The following is a 14,942-nucleotide window of genomic DNA, read 5'->3' on the forward strand; positions in this document are numbered from 1 at the left end:
ATATTTGTACGTGATAATTCTAGAAATAGAACATTCGAGGGTTTTCCGTTAGATAATTCATTATACTACTAGAAGATGGCACTGTGTATATAAATACTAACAGCGAGTTGTGAGTCAGTATATGTATCGTATTAAACTTAACATCAACTGTATTCGTTTTGATGTAAAAAGATCATTTTTTTGGAAAAAATATATCGGACAAAAATTGTATGTATGTAACAAATGTATGTATGTATATAATTTTTAATTTCCACAATTTTTCATTTCCATAAAGAATATATATTCTGTATAGTCATATATAGCGGAATCGGTATAGCCATTTTATTTGTTGAAATCACTTTCCGAAGCCCCCAAATAACTTACAACATGATAGATCAACATACATATCTAGTTCGGCTGTTATTTAAAATCAAGAAAATCGACTGAGATATAAGAGCATACCATGACACCTCGATTTTTTGAAAATATTTTTATCCAAAAATTTTTTCACCAAACTTTTATTTGAAGTTAACGTGAAACTTTTTTCACCAATAATTTTTTTGGTGAAGATTCGAGACAGTGACAGAACTACTAATTGTTTTGATATTATGCTGTAAAATAAATTTCTGAGGTCAGAATATAAAAAATACTTTCACAGCCCTAGTAAAAATTACAAAAGAAATGACATGAGCTGTATAAATTTTTTGGTTATTTCTTCTTTAATTAAATCGTTACACAAAATTGGCAAAAATACTTTTTAGGGAGGACACATGTTTAAAAATGTATGTTCATCTTAAAAGATTGAGCTCATAAACAATGCAATCAATTTTTTATTAGATAAATCAGAAAATGAAAATATTTAAATTGAAATAATCTTGTAAGAAGCTCTATTACTATAATGGTAACTAGACAATACAAATGTGTTTTTTTTTTATTAAAAATAAAAGAGTAAGGAAAAATAAAAACTCACGGCATTTTCTTAAATCTAGTTCAAACATCCAAAATATTTTGATGTTTTCTAGCCATCACATATTCTGATCCGTTTAACGTTTTAACACATTGATAAATGTTTCATGTGGCACACGAATATTGGCAAATTGTCGCATTTTCTTTTTGCCTTCAGACTGTTGTTTAAGCAACTTCATGCGACGTGTTACATCGCCACCATACTAAAAATTTATTTAAATAAATAAAAATTTAAATAACTGAAAACAAATTTAATAGTTATTGCAATTACTTACCAATTTAGCGGTGACATCTTTACGATAGGCTTTTATGGTTTCCCTAGCCAATACTTTACTGCCCACACAAGCTTGTATGGCAATTTGTACCATTTGCTTGGGTATCATGTCCTTAAGCTTAGCTGTCATATCACGACCAACATCTTTGGCCTTTGTAACATGTACAATGCGGCACAACTCTTCTACAGGTTTTCCATTGAGATGAATATCTAAACGTGCTAAATTTGTTAAATGATAGCCATAGTCTTCATAATTGAAACTAGCATAACCGGAACTTAACGATTTTAAAAGATCATTGAAATCTAAAATGATTTCACTTAAAGGCAGTATGTAATTCATGAGCATACGATCGTTATCAATATTTATAGAACTCTCTTGAACACCTCTACGTTCCACGCACAAACTTATAATTTGACCCACAAATTCGTTGGGTGTTATAATTGTACCTTTAACTAAGGGCTCATAATATTCTTTGATGTTTATGGGTTCGGGAAACAAGGCGGCATTTGATATTTCCATGGTATCCGAGCCCATTTGTTTAATCATTTTGGGATTTTTCAATATGATACGATATGTTACCGAAGGTGCAGTTATTATCGGTTCAGCACCAAACTCTTGTTCCAGACGCTGGCAAAATACTTCCATATGCAGAAGACCTAAGAAACCCAAACGCCAACCTTGGCCTAAAGCAGGACTGGAATCAACTTTCACTGTAACACCTGAATCAGTGAGAATTAATTTGTCGATGGCAACACGTAAAGCTACATGTTTCGATTGATCCGATGGAAATATACCCGCGTAAACCATGGGTTGTTGTGGCTTAAAGCTGCCTACAGCGTCACATTTTTCGTTTTTCAAATGTATTGTATCGCCAATAATGGATTCCTTACTGTTGCGCATATTGCAAGCGATTAAGCCAACTTGACCAGCAGAACTGAAAAATATTATTTACGTACATATATAATTTAAACATTGAATTTATACAATTTTAACATTGACTTACACACAACTGAGTTCATTTTCGACGGGTGTTAGCAATGAAATACTCCTAACTGGATACACCTTTTTCGTATTCAAAGACTGAATGTCTTGACCAACTTCTAGTTTTCCATTTAAAACATAAATCAAATTCAGTGCACCACGGTAGCGGTCAAACCAACTGTCAAACAAAAGAGCACGAAATGCCGAATTGCGATCTACCTTGGGTGGGGGAATCACTTCAATTACTCTATCTAAAACAGCTGGAACACCAGTACCAAGTTTGGCGGAAACCTAAAATTATATGGCAAACTTTAAAAATAACCAATTTTAATGAAAACAAAAAATCCAATCTGACGAATCTACCCTTCACAAAAGTATTATTTAAGATAGTTTGAAAAAAAAATTATAAACTTTTTTCATAAACATTTTTTTAATGAAAACTAATTTTTGAGGAAAAACTAAATTTTTTGGCGAAAAAATATTTTTCTGGATGTTGATCCATTTTACTAAAAACAAAATTTTGATGAAAAAATAGTTTTTCTCTCTTTTGACCAGAAATTCTATGGCTTTATCTACGACGATGGAAAGGTCTTTGAAATGCCTATCATTAGATATCTATAGTATCTATGTTAATGACTTACTAATCTATATATACATCAAAAATAGGTAAACAAATGTTGGTATTCTTGGTTTTTTGCTTATATCTATCTCATCCATTTGTTGGTCGATTTTACCGAAGTTAAATAGCAACCGAACCAGGACTATAGCGGAAATTTGATTTCAACAGACAGACACGGCTATATACTTTATGGCGTCGCAAATGAAAAATGTAGAAATTACAAACGTAATGACATACTTATATAATATTACCTTACCACTCAAGGTGAAGGGTATACAAATTAACAACATAACTAACCTTTAAAACCCGATCTGTATCAATATCGAATAAATTTTTCAAATCTTTACAAACTCTCTCCGGATTGGAATGTTTGATATCGATTTTATTAAGCACCGGTACAACAGCCAAATTACGTGTCTTAGCCAAATGATAATTTGCCACCGTTTGAGCTTGTACACCATGACATGCATCGACCAACAAAATAACACCATCACAGGCGGCCAATGATCTTGAGACTTCATTGGAAAAATCAACATGACCGGGTGTATCAATTAAATTAAGTAAATACTTGACATTTTTATATGTGTGGAATATGGAGACCGTTTGCGCCTTCACCGTTATACCACGTTCTTTTTCAACTTGTAAACTGTCCAATACCTGGCTGCCAGAGTTACGTGATATGGCGCCTGTCAACTCTAACAAACGATCAGCCAATGTACTCTTGCCATGATCAACATGAGCAATAATACTAAAGTTTCGTATATGCTCCACCGGTATATTTTCAAAATCTTTCAGTTTTTCATCGGTATTGGTGTTTTGATTGGAATTTTCATTAGCCTTGGATGTAACAAAACGTGTTGTTGTTGCATGCAGTCTAAACTTGAGAATAAAGTATTACGTCTGCGGCACTATTGTAATTGATTAGTTCTGTACACTTACTTCAATTGATAATGATTGTTCTTGAGTTTCCACAATGTTAACCTACATGTTTTTAACATTTTAAATTATTTTGTTTTGTTTTTTTAAGATAAATTAAATCTAACTTTTTTTTATTCCATGCCGGTATTTTAAGCAGATGACAAACAAGTGTTAACAACTACATATAATAAATAAACAACCAAAGAAATAAAATTAAGTTTACTATTAATCTTGATAAAATGTAAAATTACGGAAAAATATTGCAATATACTTATTAACATAAATATTTTAAAGTTATGAAAATATTATAATTTACACAATAATTTAAAAAAGCAGAAACATTTATAAAGACCAATTATAATTCTTCTTTTGTTTGGCATTAAATATATTTTGTTGGCATCACTGTAATGTGCATATGTTTTGTGCTTGTTCTTTTTAATATGTTAAGACCTGTAAAATGATATTCTGTAAAACAATAACATAGTAACAGTAAATTATTACACTGAAAATAAAGGAAAATTGGAATATTGTTTACTTTTTTTTTAAATCAAAACCTATGTTGTTTTAGGTGTTTAAATACGACAATACTGTGTGTTAATACTATTCAAAATTAAAATATTATCACTATCACCTAAGCGGAAGCTAATTGAACTCAAATAGTCTCCTGGACAGTCCAATAACCGATTGCTTGTAAACAAACTTTCCTCCAACTACTTTATGCTTACTACAATAGGACCAGTCTTCAATATACCAGCTATAATAGGACAGTAAAAACCGGTATCAAATAGTCTACGAATAAAAGATTAAGGACCTGGCTCACTAAATGTGAACGAACATTTTCTTTCTTATTTTATATTGCAAACAATAAAAAAAATAAAATTTATTTGTTGTTTTCAATATAAAATAAGAAAGAAAATGTTCGTTCGGATTTAGTGAGCAAGGCCCTATTTTTTATTATTCGAGTTAATAAATTATTGCTCAAATAATTTATGAATATATAAACTGTAAGTAATGCTAGTAAAAAAAATTGTATCGTTTAACTGATAGACTCTAGAATCTGTAAAACCAAGTAATCTAGAGTCTAGATTACTTGGCGTCATTTTTAGGAATTGAACTGTCAGATAATATTAGTGTTACTCACCACAGAAACTAGTCCCTAAAATTTAGGGCCTAAATAGAAATACATAAATAAATACTTTTGAAATAATCTAACAAAGGATAGTAAAATTATAATATACCCAGAATTATATACTTTATATTGGCTTATCCATAAATTGGAATAAAAATAAAAAATTTAAACACCTAACAACAATTGTGACAACTGACGTCTGGTGGATAAAAGAACTACTTTATAAAATGCAGAACAAAATAACTTTTAAAGTAACTACACACTTGGAGACATTAAAGTGACAATTGTCGCTAGATTACCTGATATGTATAATGATTTATCGGTAACGGTTATTGCAGTTTTTTTGGCAGCGGTAATGGAGCTGAGAGGGTAGTAGTCAACCTTATTTTTGTATTAAGAATAAGTAACTATTTACTATAGTAGGTATAGTATTTACTTATTGCTCCCTACCCAATTCCTATAGTCCGAATAAAAAATATGAACACTACTACATTTTTAAAAATTTTATTTTAAATTAATAAAACAACTAATAAGTACTTTAATATAACATTTAATCCCAAGCTGCTTTAACTTTCAAATGATTTAAGCGATCCTCTAGAGTTACATGTGGTTTGAACTTTTTCATAGTTTTGGCATCATTCCACATGTTAATTTTTGCCTCAGATTTCTTTAAATCCTTGACATGGCCAGCTGATTCTTCCTGTAAAGTTAAATAAAAAATTCAATTAAAAGTAAAGTAACATGACTAAATTGTTCCAAATGTCTACTTACAACACTCAAATATGGATGTCTCAAAAGTAACATTGTTTTCTCTTGACGTTCGTATTCACGTTGAAGTGTTTCCATGGCTTTGAGACTTACTGGCTTCACTAAACGTCTCTTGCCACGGAATATATGACCGGGGACAGTGTCTTTGAAAAGATTTATTAGCGTTAAACGCATTTTTTCTTAATTTTTATTGAAAAATTCTAAGATTTATGTAAACAAATTGATAGAATCGTAAAAATTGCGTGAATCTTGCCAAAAAAGAGTTATGAGTTTGACAGTTGAAAATAGGGGGAAATTTATACAGCTGTTTTTGAGTTAGGAGTATGTTCAGTGCAGAAAAGAATTTTATTTGCATGAAGCTACCATACTTTTTAAAGTGTGAAAGAAAACAAATACTATAATTTATTTTATTTTTAATTCAAGAATCATATACATATATGTCAATATACTAATTTATAAAATATTATATATACTAACAAAAAATAGTATGTATTTAAAAATTCGTTAGAATTTTGTATTATACAAAAATAAGTTAAAATCATTTAATACATTTTTCTTAACTCCACTCAAATATCAATTATAAAATTCAAAAATGCTAATTTAACTGCGTAATTGATTAACTTATGTATAAAATCTACTTAAATTAAAGATAAGCAAGATGCCCACAATAGTATATATTGGAATATTTTTAACTGTTAATATTCACAATTTCCCTGTAGTGGACTTAGGTGTTTTATATCAAAATTTTCTGTAGTTCTTATTAATAAAGTGTACCATATTATATATAAAGGTATTGTTCAGTTAATACAAGGTATTGTTCAGTTAATATAATAATTGTAGGAGATAAATACTATTATATATAAACGCCCATATTCATAAAAATTTCGATTAGTCGAGTTTAAAAGTCGATTTTTTCAAAAAAATTTGTAAATATTGTTCTTTTCTAACATTAACTAAAAATATCATAAATAGATTTTAGTGTATAACAGTTTTTTCTATAGAAAATATTGTATTTAATAATTTTACTACAGAAAGCTTTATGTACAACAATAAAATAATAATTGTATATAACTGTTCCTATATAGAAAATTTTGTATTCATTAATTTGCCTGTGGAAAATTTTGTATATAACATTTTTCTTCTATAGAACATTGTCTTTTTAAAACTTTTTTTAATAGAAACGCACAATTTTGTTATAGAAAATTTTTTGTATAACAATCATAAATACGAATCACACTTTTTGCTCTAAATGGTATAGATTTGTTAGGGCATATTTTAAAGTGTCAAAAATTCTTTAATTGTATCAAAATCATTCATATTTTTTTTCATTGTAATTTCGATTTATAAGCCAAAACTCGATTTCAGTATAAATTAGGTAAAATTGATCTCAAAATAATAAATTTTTGACAGCAATAATCGATTGAAGTCGATTTGCCATTCAACACTGAGTTTTTGTGGACGTGCTATAAGTGAGCTATATGACAATAATAATTTTTAGCGATTTTTCACATTTTCCTAGTGTGGCAACCTAAAACAGTGATAGGGATATTTTTTCAAAAATAGATGACAACAAACAGCTGATCGTTTGTGTTGTATAAAGTGGTTTTTCTTCTGTGTGTTTATATTATATTTTTTCTAGCTATAAAGAAGGTCAAACAAAGCAATTTAGAATTCTATACAACAAAACAAGAATAAAGTTAATAAAAAATAATTCTCATGGCCAGTGGTTCAAAAAATATAAATTATAAGACATTGAGCGACGAAGAAAACAAAGTTCTTATACACGAACATCATCTGCAGCAGCAGCAGAACGATAACGAAGCAACGAACAATGATGAGGACACTCCTCGAAATAGTGGTGTTCTTTTGCACACAGTACCCGAAATAAATCGATCACGATGGAATCATATCGAGGATTTAGATTCGTTTTTTACACGCATGTATCACTACCATCAGAAGCATGGCTTTGTGATAATTGTTTTGGATGAGATATTCCAGCTCGTGCAATTCGCCTTTGTTATTTGGCTCATCACATTTACTGTGCATTGTATTAATCATGATATACTCTTTGGCAACGAGTTGCCAGCAGACAATCATACGAAAATTTCAATAGCTGATGTAATAATACCAATGGATAAGTGCGTAGATAATTTTGGAGGTCTCACAGTATTGGTGCTGTTTATTGCGTCGATTTATTTATTAATACGCAGTGTCAAAGTGTTGTATCACCTGTGCCAATATTGGGACATTAAGAAATTCTACAATACTGCTTTGCACATCGACGATGGTAATTTGGATAATATTACTTGGCACGAGATCAAAAAGAAGGTCCGGGAGGTGCAGGCCGAACAGCATATGTGCATTGATAAAGATCATTTGACTGATTTGGATATTTATCATCGTATATTGAGATTTAAAAATTATTTAGTAGCATTAATGAATAAAAATCTGCTGCCAGTACGTTTCACGGTGCCATTATGTGGGGAGGTGGTTATGCTTTCAAGAGGATTGCTATTCAACATTGATTTGATACTGTTTCGCAGTCCAGGATCACCATTCCAAAACAACTGGCAACTAAGAGATGACTACTCAATAAGAGGCAACCAAGTAGAGCTGGCAAAAAGGTTGTCGAATCTTATTTTCTGGATAGCAATAGCTAACTTTCTATTATCACCACTGATATTTGTATGGCAATTAATATACTTTTCTTTCACCTATGCCAATGTATTGAAGAAGGAACCCGGGGCTCTGGGTATGCGTACTTGGTCCAACTATGGCCGTTTATACTTGAGGCATTTCAATGAATTGGATCATGAACTGGATGCTCGTCTGAATCGATCTTACGAATATGCCAATCGTTACTTAAATTCATTTTCTTCGCCTCTAATGGCAGTATTAGCCAAAAATATATTATTTATATCGGGAGGTTTACTGCTGCTCCTCCTCGCTTTAGGCATATACGATGAATATGTATTTCAAGTGGAACATATGCTGACAATAATCACTGTACTTTCGGTGATCGGTTTAATATGCCGTAATATGATACCGGATGAAAATCTGATTTGGTGTCCCGAGCAACTAATGACTGCCATTTTAGCTCATGTTCATTATTTACCCAGCAATTGGAAAAATCAGGCGCACACTTCATTGGTGCAAAAAGAGTTTGGCAACTTCTTTCAGTTTAAGGCTTCCTATTTCCTCAACGAAATTATTAGTCCTCTTATAACGCCCTTCCAACTTTTATTTGTATTTCGCCCGAAAGCCCTGGAGATAGTGAAATTCTTTAGAAGTTTTACCGTGTCTGTCAGAGGTGTAGGCAATGTGTGCTCTTTTGCCCAAATGGACGTTCGTAAGCATGGCAATCCAGAATGGCAAATGGATATATCTGCAACCTCGCTTCATCAATCCGAGAATATGGCCGCAGCCACCACAAATGGCAAAACAGAACTGTCTTTGTTGCACTTCACGCTAACCAATCCCGAATGGCAAATGCCGCCCGAAGCTCTGGACTTCGTTAAGGCTGTGCGACAAACCGCTTTAACTGATTTAAGCAAAGCTGCCGCTGTAGGTGGTGTAGCAGTCACCAAACAAAAGAGGGATTTTGCCAATCTGAATCCATTAACTGAAAGTCTTCTTTCATTTGGAACCATACAGGATGAATACTCGTCTGTAGCCAAGTCTCTACTGTTCCGACACAATGCTCAAATTCCCAAGAACTCCGAAGGCGAACAAACAGCCGGCCAACAGTGTCAATGCTATTTTGAACAAATGCTACAACAGAGTCTGGGGGCGGCTGACCACTCGCATTTAACGGACCATCTTCCTGCACCCTCAAAGAAAATGAAAAGATTGCGTGTATCAAAGCTAGAAGGCAGCTTAGATGGTCCTTCACAACAGCAATCTCTTATTTATAGTCTTTATGGCCCCGATTCGTTGTGGGACAATAAACCGAACGATCTGACGGTGGCCGATATGTGTTTGAGTGCACTATATATGCATGAAATTCATCACAAAGCTAAGAAGTCGCCTAGTGGTGATCATTGTACTGAAATTGTAGAGGAAGGCAATAACAGACCTCGTAATGTCGTCTTTACCGATACAATAGTGACATCCTCGTCAGCTGTGGAGACTACGCCATTATTGGGTCTACAGTCATAGCATCAACTTAATTGGTTATAAAATTATTAAGAATTTAGTTTTGTCCTGGGAGGTAGAGAGAGAGCAAGAGAGCACCAGAAAAAAATGTGTAAAAAAATGAAATCAAAATCTTACAATAATAAAAAAATGTGTTTAAAAATTTAAATTGAAATCGCTGTTTTTTGTTCAGATAAGAAGCATGGATAAACATTTTTGAGGTTTTTTTTCATAACATGAAAAAATGTCCTTAAATTTGTCCTTAAAATTGTAAAATAGAAAGAAACATGTGGCAATTTTCGTTATGGAAATTTCCACAAAACTATCTACTCGATAGTTAGCACATGGTGTAACAAATTGTTTTATGCCAAACATGTGTTTCTACTTTGATGTAAGTGCTTTGTTTGGGTTTTCAAATCAGTTTGGCGCGCTTTTCCTACGGCATTTTCCCCAGGCAAATTAACAGTCATTTTGTTTTGTAAAGTGATGCTTCAATGTCTGCCTGTCGTTTCAGGTATACAAGAAAACAAACACATTTTAATTTTCGAACACGCTTAGCTAAGATACAATAAGCAGGTAGGATTCGAAACAGTGTTGGATAGTGAATTTTCTACATGATTTGAATCAGATCAATTAGTTTGAAAAGTTCTGTTCATGAGTAGTCATTAGGGAAACCAATCCAAACAAAAATAATTCCTCGAAAAATTATGTTTTTTTTTAACATTACTATTTATTTCTATATTAATTAGAAATATCGTGAGATTGTATTAGAAGCGTATTAAATTATGGAATTCAAATCAAACAATTTGTGATAAATTTAAAATGATTTCAAGAATTATAGCCTTCATCATATATACATAGTTTGCCACTCCGTTTGTAATTTACACATTATTCATTGGCAATCCCAAAAAGTAGGTGCTAATTTTTTCTTTAAAGTTTGATTAAATATTAAGGCGTAAAATTTTAAGAGAAGTCCTAGAAATTCCAAATAAAGTAGAGTAGAATTAAAAAAAGAATGACCAGAAAAAAACCGTTCTTTAATTCCACCAATAAAAAAAAACGATTTAACTATGCTGTTCAGTACAAATATGTCACTTTAAATTATCCTACGTTTTGGGAAAGGACTATTTTTACAGACAAATGCTAGTTTAGCTTAGCTTTTCGAAAACGATGGTCCCGCAAGAGTTTGGAGAAAGAACGTAAAAATTAAATGTATTGAAGAAATTAAACCGTATGTAGAGTTTTGCGACTAATTGTCCAACTTACGAATCGAAAGTTACGATTGTTTTTAAAACAAAAGTTTTTTCACAAAATTTTTTTTAATTTTTTTTTCACCTACATACATTTATTTATCACTAAATTTGTTTTACAGAAAAATAGTTTCAATAAAAATAGTTTTTAATATTTATCTTAACTATACATAAGTGTGACTAATAAATAAAAAATCAAGTAAGAGAGCTATATTCGGCTGTGCCGAATCTTATATACCAAATTATACTTCAAAATACAAATTTTAAATATTTTTAGGTAAACAAAATTTTTTTCCAAAGTTGTTTTTTTAATTTTTTGGAATTTTTTTTTTTAAAAAAAATTCGGGTAATATATTTTTTTTATATACGTCGTTGCAAAGATCTTTGAAATATCTATCTATAGATATCCATATTGTCTATATTAATGACTTTGTAATTCAGATATAGGTAAAATATCGAGGATGTTCTGGTTTTTTTTCCTTATATCTCAGCCATTTGTGGACCGATTTTCTCGATTTTAAATAGCAACCGAGCCGGAAGAAGTTATTATTTGGGACCTTCGGAAAGTTGATTTCAACAGATAGACGGACATGGCTTAATTTTAAAAGTTGATGGTCATTTGGGCCCAAAGTGCTCATAAGGGTTAATTTCCATTTTTGCGAATTTAAGACTTAAAGGTACATATATTTTTCTCAAGTTTCATTAAAATCGGCTCAAAAATATATAATATTTCGCTATCATTCATTTAGAAATTCCAAATATTGCAAAATGTTACTTTTGACTTTAAAGATTTAAGGGTTAACGTTGTTCGCTTTTAGTAAAACTTTCAGAGTATATTTATAATTATCTGGCCTATAATATTCTGTATAGGTTTTACTTAAAATTCATAACAATAAGGAAATTGGTATCATTCGTCAAAATATTGCCAACAAATTAGATTTTCCTGAAAATCGCAGATACGGAGGTATTAACATCTTTTTTTCATATTTTTATTCCCTATTATATTCTCAATAAATCCCTCTGTGTTGATCAAAAAATTCTGAAATTTGTTTAACAAAATTTTTAAAAATTTGAAAATGAAATTTTGAAACTGCCGTTAAAAAAAATAAATTTGTTTAGTCATACCTGCGAATACGTTAACGGCATCATTCGAAGGCAAAAACTCATATACAAGTAACTATGGATAAATTTTAAGTAAAAATTAGCTTTTATTTTAACATTTCTCAAAATATGTTAATTTTGTTCCTACATTTATTGTTCTAGTGGCCTGGACAAATGGCTTGGGGAATTTTTAATAACTTTAACATTTTTTAAGCAATTTTTGTCTTTTATATCTCATTACAACGACAATTACGTACATATTTCGATTATTTTATATTAAATTGCAAAAGGAATTATTTAATGTCAACATTTTTATAAAAATTTAAAAAAATATAATTTTTTCCCCTTGTAAATGTTCTCACGAACTTGACCACGCCAATTTTTAACCGATCGAGCTCAAACTTTTGTCAATTTTTTTTATCCTAACCTCACACAAAACTGCCCTTCGTTTTTGAAACAGATGAGTTTTCAATTTGTTCATACATTGAGGGTCCACCTTAATGGCTATATCGAATCCGCTATCAATAACGAACCAGAATATACATACTTTGGGGGTCGCAAATGAAAAATGTAGAAATTGAAAAAGAAATGACAAACTTATATATGTATACCCTTGCCACTCATGATGAAGAGTATAATAAATATGTATAAAAATAATTTTTATTGATATTTTTTAAATTGTTTTATTTTGTGGTATTTTTTAAATTTGTTTTAAACAAAATTGCTTTTTAATTTGTTCGTGTTTTCTTTTTTTAACAAAAATATTTTAAATAATAATACAATTGCCAAGAAATTTTTAATTTTAAATAAGTTGAAATACATACATTCAAAATTATTGTATACGCCCTGTTCAGAAATCCACACGATTTCAAATCACTAATCGTTTTTTAGATAACACGTGTGATTTGTGCTTGTTAGTATTTTTCGGTGTGATTCTAAATATCCAAAATCACAAGGAAACATTGTTCAAAAAAAATATGATTGCATTTAGCTTAAATATTTTTAAATTTACATCAAAAACTATTAAATTTTTAATAGTTATTTAAATAATACATACATACATCAGCTAAATCACAAATATAGAAATTTGTAATTTTTATGATTTTTTATAAAATATCTAATTTTACAACATAAATGATAAATGAACACATCAAATTATTCATTTAAGCAATTTATTACAAATCTACAAAAATAAGTGATTTGAAATCGAACGGTTTAAAATCATAAAATTATGTGCACATTTATGAAATGTGATTTGCAGAACTTGACTGTATACTAGGATTAGTTGGCGAACGCTTGGGTTTGTGGTCATCATCTTCTTCGTTGCCATAATAACGATCGATATAGTGGATAATTTCAAAGCCCACTTCAATCATAATCAATATAATAATCATCCACTCCAAGCGTGTATTGTGGGCTTCATTTAAATTGTGCGATATTAATTCAGCCAGCTCAACGCAATGATTAATTTTCTCATTCATTACCTTGGTACGTCTTGATATCGAAAAATAGTTACATACTTGTACATATAACGCTTCCAAATCCTCCCGATCCCAGTAGAAGTCAGGTGTATCCAATAAATCGGAGGATAAGTTAATGACATGTCTTAAAGCTAACAATTCACCAGTTTTACGTAAAACTTCTTCTCTGGAAATGCGGATACGTTTACCCTTCTTCATATCATCGGTTAAGAATGCCATAGAGTCAATATAGCGATCTAAGGTAGCTTCCCAAATACCCAATTTAATGGAAGTGGCCATGGCATTGGAAAATGTATATTTGTTATAGAAGTTATCTTCACCGGAAGTTAAAAAGAATTTGCCATTTTGAAAAAATGCTTTAGCGGGTTCTACATCAGACGAAGCCACCAAGTCACCTTCAATGTCCACAGCCGAAGGTGGTATATAAGTAAAGGGCATTACTTCACTTTCGCTGCGCACTAAAGGCTTCAAATAGGGCTCCTTTTCAAATGGTCTTAGAAATGACAACACATTGTTAGTCTCGATATCACTGAAATTCCACATTACCACTGATCCCTCGCGAAAGAAAAACATATCTCTAACTTCTGCGGCCACCTGGTACTTGGCTGTGACATAAAGTACATCCTGTTCCACGCCTAAATTGTCGGTGGAGAAGAATTTTTTGGCTTCATACAGCCTTTGCTCTTTTAATGCTATAAACAAATGTTCCAAATCGTATTCCTCAGCCGTGGAGAACGCAGTGACATTAAAAAATCCCAACGCCGCCAAATCAGTGCGATCCGTTCGCTTTTTACGTTTCTTATTCGTGTGATTTACAGCCGTACTGGTCGTTGCAGCTGTGCCTGTTTGTGTGGCGGCACTTTTGTGGGCCAAACGTAAAGCATTTGGTGTGGACAGTGCCCTGGCTTCTAAATGTTGTAACTTCGATTCCAAATGGAATTTGATTAGATTCACTTTACTTTTTTGTGAAACATAATTTCTGTGTGCTAATACCGGTTGGCATCTTCCAATTGTGATGGCTGCAAAACCTTTTCTCACTGCTATGCGTGCAAAATTCATTTTTTTTTTTTTAAATTTATAAAGTTTTAAGCAATTGATTCATTTTCTGTTAAAATATGTATGCTGTAATATATTTTCTCATTAAACGTAAAGTTTTTTATTTACCGAACTTTTTAAATGAGCCAGCTGTTTCTAAAACATGTTTTTACGGCTGTCGTATGTTCAGTTAGTATGCAATTCTAACAGTGTTGGGGCGTCAAATATGTGTAATGTAAAATACAAGTATTGTGTAAATAATTTATTGAATCACTGAATATTGACAACAAAGCTACAAGCTTTAAT

General features: G+C 31.2%; 4 protein-coding genes across 4 annotated transcripts; 1 reads left to right on the forward strand and 3 right to left on the reverse strand.

The window, feature by feature from the left end:
* Positions 1-730: 730 nt before the first annotated feature.
* waw (Translation factor waclaw) lies at positions 731-3,897 on the reverse strand. The gene is made up of 5 exons (XM_065506641.1): positions 3,760-3,897; positions 3,118-3,694; positions 2,224-2,492; positions 1,221-2,154; positions 731-1,148 (listed from the first exon to the last, which is right to left on the reverse strand). The coding sequence occupies exons 1-5, from the start codon at positions 3,816-3,818 to the stop codon at positions 1,023-1,025; spliced, it is 1,965 nt and encodes a 654-aa protein (XP_065362713.1). The 5' UTR covers positions 3,819-3,897; the 3' UTR covers positions 731-1,022.
* Positions 3,898-5,355: 1,458 nt separating this feature from the next.
* Positions 5,356-5,892, reverse strand: LOC135957563 (large ribosomal subunit protein mL63). Its single transcript, XM_065508338.1, has 2 exons — positions 5,639-5,892; positions 5,356-5,567 (listed from the first exon to the last, which is right to left on the reverse strand). Exons 1-2 carry the CDS (start codon positions 5,807-5,809, stop codon positions 5,418-5,420), a joined length of 321 nt encoding a protein of 106 aa, XP_065364410.1. The 5' UTR covers positions 5,810-5,892; the 3' UTR covers positions 5,356-5,417.
* A 1,350-nt stretch (positions 5,893-7,242) lies between these two features.
* Positions 7,243-9,938, forward strand: Atg9 (autophagy-related protein 9). The gene has a single exon (XM_065510303.1). The coding sequence runs from the start codon at positions 7,352-7,354 to the stop codon at positions 9,791-9,793; it is 2,442 nt and encodes an 813-aa protein (XP_065366375.1). The 5' UTR covers positions 7,243-7,351; the 3' UTR covers positions 9,794-9,938.
* A 2,828-nt stretch (positions 9,939-12,766) lies between these two features.
* Positions 12,767-14,706, reverse strand: LOC135958271 (required for meiotic nuclear division protein 1 homolog). The gene has a single exon (XM_065509168.1). It carries the CDS (start codon positions 14,658-14,660, stop codon positions 13,362-13,364), a length of 1,299 nt encoding a protein of 432 aa, XP_065365240.1. The 5' UTR covers positions 14,661-14,706; the 3' UTR covers positions 12,767-13,361.
* Between the last annotated feature and the right edge of the window lie 236 nt (positions 14,707-14,942).

Source organism: Calliphora vicina, chromosome 4 (genome assembly GCF_958450345.1).
Source record: "Calliphora vicina chromosome 4, idCalVici1.1, whole genome shotgun sequence".
Lineage (NCBI taxonomy): Eukaryota > Metazoa > Arthropoda > Insecta > Diptera > Calliphoridae > Calliphora > Calliphora vicina.

Bases quoted from the DNA above. Each gene is read 5' to 3' on its own strand.
- Atg9 (XM_065510303.1), top strand. From the start codon at position 7,352: ATGGCCAGTGGTTCAAAAAATATAAATTATAAGACATTGAGCGACGAA.
- LOC135957563 (XM_065508338.1), bottom strand. From the start codon at position 5,809: ATGCGTTTAACGCTAATAAATCTTTTCAAAGACACTGTCCCCGGTCAT. The intron at 5,568-5,638 runs GTAAGTAGACAT...TTAACTTTACAG, and splicing joins GACATCCATATTTGAGTGTT to GAAGAATCAGCTGGCCATGT.
- LOC135958271 (XM_065509168.1), bottom strand. From the start codon at position 14,660: ATGAATTTTGCACGCATAGCAGTGAGAAAAGGTTTTGCAGCCATCACA.
- waw (XM_065506641.1), bottom strand. From the start codon at position 3,818: ATGTTAAAAACATGTAGGTTAACATTGTGGAAACTCAAGAACAATCAT. The intron at 3,695-3,759 runs GTAAGTGTACAG...TCTCAAGTTTAG, and splicing joins AACAATCATTATCAATTGAA to ACTGCATGCAACAACAACAC. The intron at 2,493-3,117 runs GTTAGTTATGTT...ATATAATTTTAG, and splicing joins ATACAGATCGGGTTTTAAAG to GTTTCCGCCAAACTTGGTAC.